The following is a 12,859-nucleotide window of genomic DNA, read 5'->3' as shown; positions in this document are numbered from 1 at the left end:
GGCCAAGATGTCCTATTTATATCTAATGTCTAAGATGACAACCTTGAGAAGGAGCAAGCTAGTTCAGTTTCGTCAAGTATGGGTGGACTACATAACTCGGGTAGACCGTTCTGAGGAACAATCTTGAGAATTTTTGTTATTCCTTTATTATAGTACAAAGCTGTATATTGGTAGGGATGTTGGGAGGGGGAGATTTGGCTCACTGTATAATTGGGTCACTTACTGAAGAACCCACAGTATGTCATCTCTGACGATTAATGAGACATGGGGGTTCTTTTTGTGTGTTGTATGGTTTTGTTTTTTCTCAATAAAAATTATATAATAATAAGAAAAAAATGAGGGGGGCCATTTCATGGAAGTACAAGTAGAAAAGGCAGTGACAAAAGCCAGAAGATGCTTGGGAGATGAATGGCCAGCAGGAAGGAGGATGTGATAGTGCCTCTGTATGTGATGAGGTCCTCATTTGAAGTACTGTGTGCAGTTCTGGAGACCGCAGCTTCAAAAAGATAGCATTAGATCAGAGGGCAGCTATAAATGAAAAGTGGTCTTTGCCATAAAGCATTTTGTGACAGAGTAGTTTGGGAGAAAGACAGGTATGGGGAGATAAAATGTACAGGAGGTAGGCCTCTTTCAGCTGAAAGAAAGCTTTGGAACGAGGGATCATAGGTGGACAGTGAAATGTGAGCAAATGTTTCTTTACAGAAAGAGTGGTAGATGAGTGCAACAAAATTAAGCCTTGTCTCAACAATCTGCACTGGATCTGAACTCAGGAAAGTAGGAGATACACACAGAAGATGTCTGAGAGAGAGGAAGGAGGTTGTGGAGTTGGTGTGGATGGACTGTATGGATATACTTATTTTTTAAAGTTTTTTTTTTCCTGCAGCGTTTTGTGTAATTGTATGTACAGGATTTTTTAGAATAGTTTGAGTTTTTGACAGACTATTTTTGTTACCCTCAAAGGTTGTGGTGCAGGGTATCCCCGAGGTGTCTCGGGCTGTTATCCACATTGATGAGCAGAGCGGAAAAGAGAAGTACAAGTTGCTGGTAGAAGGAGATAACCTACGAGCAGTCATGGCAACCCATGGAGTCAAAGGGTCAAGGACAACTTCCAACAATACCTATGAGGTACTACCCCACTTTTTAGGAGGTGCTGCTTGTTCTCTTGAATTTTTCCTGCAAGTAAGCTGAAATAAGTCTGCATCATATATTCTGCCTTTCCCGTGCTGATCACATCTTTTGTGTTTGAAGATATCAGCACCTTCAGATCACAACTGAGCAAATGATGGCAAATATCAGAATATATAAGGGAAACATAAAAGCGTTGTACTGACAGTCTTACAGGGTAAGGCAGGGGTGGGATGGGTGAAAACAGGGAGAGATGGGTAGGTGATCAGAGGTGTCAGAGCAGTATAATTTTAATAGTTTATAATAGGATAGGAAACCCAGATCTTAAATCCTTTCTGGTGGATGTAAAAATATTTCAGCATTTTAACTTCAAATGCTTTATGTTCCTGGATTGTGTTAAAATTTCCTTTTAGTATTCTCACCACATGCTATGTCAGAGAGACAGGCCAGGTGTTTAAGACAAGAATCAATTTACACAGACACCATATAAAACACCACAGTGCTAACCACGGTGACACTTTTCTGTAAGACAGCATTTTGCAGGACCAGAGCACTGCATCATTGCCTTCATGGTGAGCATACTAAAAGGACAAATTAACACAATCCAGAAACAAGACCTTTGAAGATAAAATGATGAAATATTTGACACCCACCAAAAAGGACTTAAGTATGGGTTTCCTATCACATTATAAACCATAAAATTATACTGCTTTGACACTCTCAGGTCACCCCACCCACCCCTACCTTTCCCTTTGACACTGTCAATAGGAAGTTTTTATGTTTCACTTATATATTCTGATATTTGCCATCATTTGCTCATTTCTGATCTGAAGAAAGTATTGCCTTTGAAAGCTAATAAAAAATGTATTAAATTAGTCCAATAAAAAAGGTATCTGTTTTTCTTTTTGTTTTATTTCTGTTTATTACCTTTATAAGTGGACTAGCACAGCTACCACACCACTTTATCTTTTGTGTTGAAAAGGGTTGGGATAGACATAGGGAAGCCACTGTTTGCCCTGGGATTGTTAGCATGGAATGTTGCTACTAATTGGGTTTCTGCCAGGTACTTGTGACCTGGATTGGCCACTGTTGGAAACAGGATACAGGACTAGATGGACCATTGGTCTGACTCAGTATGGCTATTCTTATGTGCTTTTCATGGTTGGTACACAGAGGTTGGTACCTGGAGTTCTGAGCTCACACTGAGAAGAGGGGTGGTGAGAATGAGAACTATTTTTAGGGATTTCTCTTAATAGAGCTTTGTTTAGAGGTTCCTCTTAATAGAGCTTTGTGAGGTAAGACATGAGTCTCTTCTACCCATTAAGAAGATAATTTTATAACCAGACACCTAGTTTAAGGCAGCCAAAATGTGCTTGCTTTCAGCCTATTTTATAAAGAAAAAGTAGACACCTACTTAAGGCACAGTCACGTCTGCCTTAGAGGGTGTAAATGAGTGTGCCTACATTTTGCAAATATACAGTGGTGGAAATAAGTATTTGATCCCTTGCTGATTTTGTAAGTTTGCCCACTGACAAAGACATGAGCAGCCCATAATTGAAGGGTAGGTTATTAGTAACAGTGAGAGATAGCACATCACAAATTAAATCCGGAAAATCACATTGTGGAAAGTATATGAATTTATTTGCATTCTGCAGAGGGAAATAAGTATTTAATCCCTCTGGCAAACAAGACCTAATACTTGGTGGCAAAACCCTTGTTGGCAAGCACAGCGGTCAGACGTCTTCTGTAGTTGATGATGAGGTTTGCACACATGTCAGGAGGAATTTTGGTCCACTCCTCTTTGCAGATCATCTCTAAATCATTAAGAGTTCTGGGCTGTCGCTTGGCAACTCGCAGCTTCAGCTCCCTCCATAAGTTTTCAATGGGATTAAGGTCTGGTGACTGGCTAGGCCACTCCATGACCCTAATGTGCTTCTTCCTGAGCCACTCCTTTGTTGCCTTGGCTGTATGTTTTGGGTCATTGTCGTGCTGGAAGACCCAGCCACGACCCATTTTTAAGGCCCTGGCGGAGGGAAGGAGGTTGTCACTCAGAATTGTACGGTACATGGCCCCATCCATTCTCCCATTGATGCGGTGAAGTAGTCCTGTGCCCTTAGCAGAGAAACACCCCCAAAACATAACATTTCCACCTCCATGCTTGACAGTGGGGACGGTGTTCTTTGGGTCATAGGCAGCATTTCTCTTCCTCCAAACACGGCGAGTTGAGTTCATGCCAAAGAGCTCAATTTTTGTCTCATCTGACCACAGCACCTTCTCCCAATCACTCTCGGCATCATCCAGGTGTTCACTGGCAAACTTCAGACGGGCCGTCACATGTGCCTTCCGGAGCAGGGGGACCTTGCGGGCACTGCAGGATTGCAATCCGTTATGTCGTAATGTGTTACCAATGGTTTTCGTGGTGACAGTGGTCCCAGCTGCCTTGAGATCATTGACAAGTTCCCCCCTTGTAGTTGTAGGCTGATTTCTAACCTTCCTCATGATCAAGGATACCCCACGAGGTGAGATTTTGCGTGGAGCCCCAGATCTTTGTCGATTGACAGTCATTTTGTACTTCTTCCATTTTCTTACTATGGCACCAACAGTTGTCTCCTTCTCGCCCAGCGTCTTACTGATGGTTTTGTAGCCCATTCCAGCCTTGTGCAGGTGTATGATCTTGTCCCTGACATCCTTAGACAGCTCCTTGCTCTTGGCCATTTTGTAGAGGTTAGAGTCTGACTGATTCACTGAGTCTGTGGACAGGTGTCTTTCATACAGGTGACCATTGCCGACAGCTGTCTGTCATGCAGGTAACAAGTTGATTTGGAGCATCTACCTGGTCTGTAGGGGCCAGATCTCTTACTGGTTGGTGGGGGATCAAATACTTATTTCCCTCTGCAGAATGCAAATAAATTCATATACTTTCCACAATGTGATTTTCCGGATTTAATTTGTGATGTGCTATCTCTCACTGTTACCAATAACCTACCCTTCAATTATGGGCTGCTCATGTCTTTGTCAGTGGGCAAACTTACAAAATCAGCAAGGGATCAAATACTTATTTCCACCACTGTATACCAGTCAATGCAATTCCTTGCACTGCCCACATTCTGTATAAACTTCACCCATGTGCATATCCACAATGAAACATGCTAACGTGTAGTCTTACACTGGTCAGTATTTTATAAGAGGTAATTTACACGCATTCCTGTTTCCTAAGATTAAATGGTTCCTTATAAAATTACTACACTAGTATGGCCTTTTAGGGAGTATCGTTAGTACTTGAAATGTGGAAAAAATAAGTTGGTGTAGTGCAGCTTAAAAGAGGTGCACCAGATGAGGTAAATGTTTATAAATTAAAATAATATTGCTGAAAATACAAAGTTGTGCCTAAATGTGTATCAGTGATATTTTCAGCTGATTGATATCTCACCTTTTACATTGAAGAATCTAGTAAATATAAATAAAGAACACAAAATATACATTTCCATACTGTGTGCAGAATTGATGTTGTATTTTGATTTAAATATATATTTTTAACATTCACCTTTTTTTCCTTCTGGGTGTCATTGATATTTAAAATGGGGTGGGTAAGAAGCTTGTAATGATTAGTTCAAACAAAGGGTACTTGTAATCACATAATTGCCCTTTTCTGATCCATTCTCTCAAGCTTCAGTTATTCTATCTGATGACCTTTCATTTTATGCATAGCCCACACAATGCTTTGTGGAAGACTTTATAGAAAATCAGTTCTCTTTTTTTGTTTAAACAGTTGGAGCATTTCTCAGTTTCAGCTGCTGTTTTATTTCTCATTAGGTAGAGAAAACACTGGGTATCGAAGCTGCTCGGTCAACCATTATCAATGAAATTCAGTACACAATGGTGAACCATGGGATGAGTATTGACCGCAGGCATGTTATGCTACTGGCAGATCTAATGACTTATAAGGTAAGTGCCATGTGTTCAGATTCAAAGTATTTATTGCTGTCCTTAGAACAGGCTGCTCCCTCCAGGGTGAGTTCTTCTAGCAGTTTATCCTGAGAAGATTGTCTACATAGGGAAAATATCCTTTTTTAGACAAATTTTCATTTGCCAGAAAGTGACCTAAAAGAAATTTTGTATAATATTGAAAAAAAAGAATCACAACTAGGATTTGATCTTGATAGTATAACGGTTAGAGCAATTATCTGAGAACAAGGGAAACTGGGTTCAAACCCCACTGACACTCCTTGTGATCTTGGGCAAGTCACTTAATTCTCCATTGCCTTAGATTTAAACTTATATTGTAAACCCTCTGGGGACAGAAAAACAGGGCCGCTGAGAGAGACAGCCGGGCCCAGGGCAGGACTGGACTGCCGCACATGCACCACCCGCAGGCCCCCACCCCTTTCTGTCTCTGTGTCACTACTACGCTGTTTCCTTGCTCTGTCTTCTGCTCTAGTGTGCCAGGACCCGAATGATTGCGTTAATGTAATGATCTGGGACCTGGGCGGCAGGAGAGGACAGACCTGGAAGTAGGCAGGAAGAAGCTTGCCGGCGCTAGGCCTGAGACCTGCTCCCCCCCCCCCCCCCCCTTGAAGGCTGGGCCCAGGGAATTTTGCCCCCCCCCCCCCCCCCTCTTGGCAACCCTGCAGAAAAATACCTACTGTACCTTAATTTTAACTTGCTTTGAGCTGCTGAAAAAAAGCCTTAAGCTAAATCCAAAATCCCTCGAGATTCACTGCTTTAAGATGAGCATAAATTCAGCTGAAGGAAGCTGTAGTATTTTGACAGATGTTGAAACTTTTCTAACAAAATTGTTGATGTGTTTGGATATGAAAATTAAGAAGGGACATTTACTGCTGTACTTGGACAGACTTTGTCTTTATAACAACCCAGAAGTAAATAACCCAAGCCATTACAGAAACAAAATGTAAGGATTTAATATGGGCAGCGTCAAATACAAGGAACACAAGAAGGACACCATTTAAGGTGTTTAAGTGTAAGCAGTTCACAGTAAACTATTAATGGTGAACTGCTGTCCTTCATGTGTCAAGTCAAATTTTTAATTGTCATAGAGAATCTATAGTGTAACTTGCAAAATATGGGAACATTTCTGGAAAAAGCTGTTGCAAGGATACCTTACTATGATGCTTCTCAAACTTTTATGCAATGTGACCTATTTTAGCAATTGAAAATTCATGTGATTCTCAGATAGTGATGAAAATCAGAATAGGTTCTCCACTCCTCCCTCAAGCATGCAAAGCCAGAAATTCACAGCAGTGGTGGTAACAGGGACAGCAGTTAGCACAGTGCCTATGAGTCTGTCCACTCAGACCCCACTATTCCATCCTAATTGGAAGTCTAGACTGGCTCACAAGACTCATGCTGGTAGCCATTACTGGGCATAGATAATATGAAAGTCCAAAGTGATGGGGAGTGGCCCTATTTCTGTAACCCTACTGATTGAGATCCTATTTGGATCAGTTTCGGAATGCAATCACAGTTTAAGTAACATTATCACTGCTCAGTTACAGAACTGTAATATAACACTGGTTCACACAAGCAGCACACGGGGAACACACAAAAAAAAAACCTTTGTGGTGGTGTCTTGATTTACATGGGGTTATCAACTGACTCTGTTTAGACTGATCCAGCCATGATTTTCCTTGAGAAAAATAGGACTACAAGTGTATTTTTGCCATAGTATAAACCCAGGACTAGAGTAGGCTGTCCTGAAAACATGAGCCAGCTCCAAACTCTAAATATGTCATACGTAAATCATGACTGCGCAACTCAAGCAATGAGTTCCATAAAAATGGAATGGCTACAGAAAAATTATTATCGATAGACCTCTAATCTAGTTTATTGGAAAGCACATTCAGAAACAAATTCTCTGCTGATCTCAATAAAAGTGATGGTTGATTAGATTTGAAGGGATGTGTAGGAGACAAGACTTCTTTGAGCAAACACCAGTTTGTAGGTTCCTCAGTGTTTGTCACAGTATTCTGCAGCTGATTTATAGCAATTCCAGAATATGTGCAGCTCAACCCTGTTATAACGCGAACATTTATAACGCGATGCAAGCATGACTCTCTCAATTTGATAGGAACAGCATGACGTTGCAATGCCAAAGCTGTCCCCACCCACTTGGACAAGATGGCGGTTTGAGACTCATTTATCCTCATTGTTTGAATAAATATAGAGTGCATTATGTTTTCCCTTTCAAAAAAAGATTGAAACATGGTTTATATACAATATTGTATTCTCTAGTACTTCAGTTATCACACACATGACATTGATAACAGGTACTGTATAAGTTGAATGCAGAAAAATGGATTGACATTTTTAATGCGATCTGCTTATACCACGGTGTAATTCTTTGGACCCCAAGCACAGTGTTATAACGGAGTTTATCTGTATTTGCATTGTGGCAAACTCTCTATATTCAAGGAACTTTATGTGCCTTTTTTTTTTCTTCAAACAAGAAGCACAGTAAAACTTATTGGCACAATGCAAGCCACAGGTGGTTGCAGTAGCTGTTGGCCAGCGTCTGATACCTTCAAATCCGTGATACAATCTCTAAAAAAAAACTGCAGATTTGGGTATTTGAGTAGAGAAGGTGGATGGCTTCAAGAAGGCAGCAGCTGTTAGCTGCATTTGTGAACACTGTCTATAGTTGGAATGTTATTCAAGTGACTCTAATTATTATGAGCACTGAGATTGTGAACATATTATTTGGGTAGTGTACAGTTTACTGAACTGTATGGGTTCAAGTATTAGAGGCACCCTATTAAAGATAAAGAAATACACCCTGATGTTCTCCCTTAAGGTGGACAATAGAGTGGGTGAAAGGTTGTTTGAGGGCATCCCCTTATTCTTAAAAATAATTTTTTTAGTCATTAAAATACTACAGTCTAAGGTGCTCTGACATTAATTTGTTTGCTAACAAACTGGTCTTTTTTCATGTATATATAGTGTCCAGTGTCAGGACTTTACGTTAATTGGATTGTTGTGATTCAAACCATTTTTTCATGTCTTGGAGAAAGATGAGACTTTGTGCAGAAAGATTTACTTTTTATGCCTGTTGTATACTGTATTAGAATACATATACGTGTTCTTTTTTTATTTTTCTTCAAAACATGGCGCTCTAAATTAAATAGCCTTTTCATTTCTTCCTGGATCCAGGGTGAAGTTCTGGGTATTACTAGGTTTGGCTTGGCAAAGATGAAAGAGAGTGTTTTGATGCTTGCTTCCTTTGAAAAAACCGCTGACCATCTGTTTGATGCAGCATACTTCGGACAGAAGGATTCTGTCTGCGGTAGGTGAAGTATTCATTAGATTGCCATACATAATTTTTAATATGGTTAGATGACTGAATGAAAACTCAAATGCTAGCCACTACAAAAACATACACTTTGTGAAGCAGTTTGTGAATGTTTTTCAGAAGGCCTGATTTATATTCCTCTCAGCTACCTTTTAAGGTAACGCTTAGATCCAAAATCAGTTTATCATCTGAAACTTGCCCCATCCAAAGAGGAAAGAATCATAGATAACACTGGAAGGAAATGCAAGAAGTCATCTAGTCCATTGTCTTTAACGCCTTACTGCAGGATCCATTGTTCTGACTAGCTACAACTTAATGCCAAAATTCAGCTAGTCATAACTCATTTTTAGACCTGGTGGGTAGCAATATTGGCAGCATTTGAGAGTACTGTGTTATTGAGTGGTTTGTAGCAAAAGCTTACAACTGAATTGTTCATGCACAATTTTGAAACTACATAGCTTTTTCTCACGTATCTTAATTTTCTTCAGCTTCCAGAAGGCAAACAGCCCTTAAAAATTGTGGAAGCAAAAGCTGGTGTCCAAAAGCACTGTGGGATTTTTGCTAAAATTTATGGCATTGGGGCAAAAGTTTTCCTTGAAGAAATTATATATTTTCACCTTCAACTGCAAGAAATTAAACCTTGGAACATATTCTGTGTGCAAACTTATTTCAAAGGTTTCTGCTTTGGCTCCCAGGGTCCTTAAAGTAGGTGGTTTTATAAGGGTTAGATGCCATTTACAGATGTTTAAAAAAAATTGCAAGTGTAAATTTGCAGACAGGTATGGATAACCAGTTTAGAAAAACCACTACTTATACATGCACAGATATGAAGGAGTCATAGTTTCTATTCTGTATTTTAAAGTGCCAGTTCACATATGACCCAGAACTACTTTGGATCATGTGTATCTGTGGGCTGTTATTATTTTTGGGCCGAGAACTTGAGAAAGTAATTTGCTTACCTCCCTGTTGTTGAAAGCCACCTTGTGGGGCCCTTTTACAAAGGCGCACAAAGACCTACGTGCGTCCAGAGCACGCCAAATCAGCATTATTGCCCGGCTACCATGTGCCCTGGACAGTAATTCCAAATTTGGCACTCGCTGAAAACACGCGGAAGAAAATATTTTCTACCACAGGGGCATTTCGTGCGCTGGACGGTTACTGTGCGGGTAATGCGTGAGCCCTTACCACTAAGTCAATGGGTGGTGTTAAGGGCTGAGGCCATAAATAAATGCACGCTGGTTTTAATTTTGCCGCAAAATAGATACATTGAAGGGGGAAAGTTATCAACGTGGGCTACCGTTGTACTGCTAACCCAGTTATTAATAAGTAGGTCTTATTGTGTAAAATGGGACCTGTGCTCAAATAGTAAAAGTTAATAGTAAAATAACACAACAGTAACCCACGTTGACAACTGTGTCCCTAAATAATGCTATTTACACATGCAAAGCTGCAAGTGTTACTCCTTTTTGTACATTCCCTTTGTAGATTGGCTGTTTCTGGTATGCATCTCACCACATTTTTTTTTTTTAATATTTGTGGTGCTACACATTCTATAATGACTCCATGTTAGCACACAGACTTAAAACATCTATTTTCCAACCTGGATGCCCTTTACAAAATTAGTTTGTATCCCAACCATTGCACAATGTTGATCAGTTAGCTATTCAGGACAGTTTTCTGCACATTCATCATATATTCATACCATATTTAGGGCCCTGTTTACTAACGTGCGCTAGCGTTTTAGTGCATGCTAACCATGTAGACGCCCATAAGAATATTATGGGCATCTCCACGGTTAGCACGTGCTAAAAATGCTAACATACCTGTAGCACGGCTTAGTAAACAGGGCCCATAGTTTGTCCTAATAACATTTCTATATAGTTTGCTCCCTTTGTGTCTTCAAAATTTGTTCTAGCTAGTTAGCTGCATCCGAGGTGAACTAATTGAGTTTATTCTTCTCTTCTAGGTGTCTCTGAATGTATCATCATGGGAATCCCAATGAATATTGGAACAGGACTTTTTAAGTTGCTGCACAAAGCAGACAAAGAACCCAATCCTCCTAGAAGGCCACTGATCTTCGACAACAGTGAATTTCATATTCCCGTTATCACATAATGCCTGGAAAAAAAAAAGCTGCTTTTCATGAATTGTGTGCCCGAGATATAACTTGGAAAGAGAAATGAGAAACTGACTGTATGTTGAATTCTTACCCACCATGAACTGTATTTATTGGTTATTGAAGAATGTGCCAGGGAACTCGTTAGAGCCACCATTTTAAGCTATATGTGGATAGTTGTAAACAATTAAATCTGACTGCTTGGCCAGTAAGCTGAATTATATCCACAATAGACTGCCAGTTATGTAATATAGTAGAATATCCCTTTCATTCCCATATTATTTGCTTGTTCATAAAGGCTTAAATTTATTTGTTGGCAGAAGGTAAAGGTACACACATAGGAAAAAGCACCAAGGGCCATCAAGTATGGCACAATTGAGTCCTTTATTGGTAGGCCCGACACAGGCCGTGTTTTGGCGTCAAGTACGCCTATGTCATGGTCGAAGTAAACTGGACTCCTGAAGAATATGAAAGAGTAAAACCGTAGCACATTAAAACCAGCATCCAGTGTAATAAAGCGATCTAACACGTGAGAAGAACCAGTAAATGGCTCGCTAACTAGCATCCTAGCATTTTACCAATAAAGGACTCTTGATTGTCCCATACTTGACAGTGCTTTTTCTGCTCAATTAAATTTGTTTCCTTATGACAATAAGGGACATGAATATATATAGATATATAGATATATATATATATATACCCATCTCTTTAAACTGATTGAAATGAACTACGATTGACTACATGTGTATTTCACATATATACATTATTTGCAGGTAAGTGATGTGAGACATTGGTTACCCCAGCTTTCTTTTAAAATAGTATTTAACAGATAACCTACTGTGATTTGAGATCTACTTGTGCAAGGTTTCTTAACCAGATGCTTATTTTCCTTAAAGTGTGCTGCATAACTAAGAATTATGATCATATTCAGTGATGTCCGAGTGATCCTAAAATACAAGTAGGGTTATATAAAATGTTCCACGGTGGGTAGTCTAAACTTAACTCATACAGCTCAATGTACAAATAGTGTCAGCCAGCAAGTATAACAATCTGTTGAAAACATGGGATACAGTTGAAGGTGGTTTTGAGTATAGGCTTTACCCCACTTGAAAACATGAGCAGCAGCAGATGGTGATTAGAGTGCTTGTTTCTAAATTTTAGCTTTGTGAATCTTGTAAAATTAGTTTTGCAGGCTGACATTGATTTGCAAGAGCACTAGCAGCATCTGTCTGACTTCGAAGGGGAAGTCAGGGGAAAAGTTTGGCTATGTGTTTTGCTGAACTGAAGGGCATCTAGCTCTGCAGAAAGACAGTATTACAGTTAAATGAGTCAGGAAATGAGATCAGATAATGTTTTAATACATTCCTAGGCATAAATCAGTATGGTTATAAAATGGATTTAATTTAAAATAAACACAGGGTATATTTTTTTAAATCAAATAGTAACATGCTAGGAGAAAAGTATCCTTGGAGGGTTTGTGGTTGGTTTTTTGTTTTGTTTTTTTGTATGACTTCAATAAAATTGAAACTGTAATAAAGCTGTATATAGTAAACCACTGTTTTGTAGTTTAAATTCCACATTTAAATTGGAAAATGAGGTAAGGGGCAACTATTTCAGGGAACTGTGGCTCTTACAGCAAAAATGGTATGTGCTTGGAGGTTTGTTGCAGTAGATACAATTTCTGGTCCAGTCTCTACTTTACTTTCTCTCATTTTTTTAGGGTTCGATTGTCTCATAGACATGTCTTCAGGACTTCCAGCCCCGCCCCCTTGTGTTTTTAATGTGGTCTCAGATTGTGTTTTATTCTGCAATTCTGGTGCTAAAATACTAAGGTCAACTGACCAAGCAAACAGGGAAGAGAGTCCAGTTGTACCAGGACATTATACTAGGATTACATGGAACCAAGATCGGCAGCTTGGTCACAGGAGGTGAAGGTAATGCATTCTCATTCAGCGATGTTTGCAGATCCACTAAAACTCCCACAACCTGGATCTAAGCCTTCTCCTGAGTAGGAACAGTTAATCCAAAGCCATTCTTTGGTTCTAGGACTGACCCTGTATCATCCTAGCTCAGTCCTGTGACATCTGCATACACTTTGGCCTGGCACATTTCAACCTGAACACACTCTGCCCTGGTAGATCACAAAGCTGGTGGATGCTGCTGATGGGGAGCCAAGAGCCTAATCTCCCAAATGCTCGACCTTCCCTCAGTCAACAACACGGTAGGAGAAACAGGCACCCCATTGGGTTGGGTTTGTCACACCACAAAGGAATTCAGCATTTGCTGAGAAGAGCCAGCTCCCAAGCCAGAACAGG

The 12,859-nt window shown here is 39.9% G+C and overlaps 1 protein-coding gene across 1 annotated transcript in view; it reads left to right on the top strand.

Annotated features, from left to right (window-relative positions):
* Positions 1-12,069, top strand: part of POLR3A (RNA polymerase III subunit A) — a 206,841-nt gene extending 194,772 nt beyond the window's left edge. The window contains exons 28-31 of the mRNA XM_030203237.1: positions 961-1,125; positions 4,939-5,070; positions 8,290-8,422; positions 10,395-12,069. Coding sequence (XP_030059097.1) covers positions 961-1,125; positions 4,939-5,070; positions 8,290-8,422; positions 10,395-10,543 — 579 coding nt within the window. The 3' untranslated portion in view covers positions 10,544-12,069. The remainder of the gene's footprint in view (positions 1-960; positions 1,126-4,938; positions 5,071-8,289; positions 8,423-10,394) is intronic.
* The last annotated feature ends 790 nt before the right edge of the window (positions 12,070-12,859 follow it).

Source organism: Microcaecilia unicolor, chromosome 5 (genome assembly GCF_901765095.1).
Source record: "Microcaecilia unicolor chromosome 5, aMicUni1.1, whole genome shotgun sequence".
NCBI classification, from domain to species: Eukaryota; Metazoa; Chordata; class Amphibia; order Gymnophiona; family Siphonopidae; genus Microcaecilia; species Microcaecilia unicolor.
Note: the sequence above shows the minus strand (reverse complement) of the source record. Positions and strands in the feature narration are given on the sequence as shown.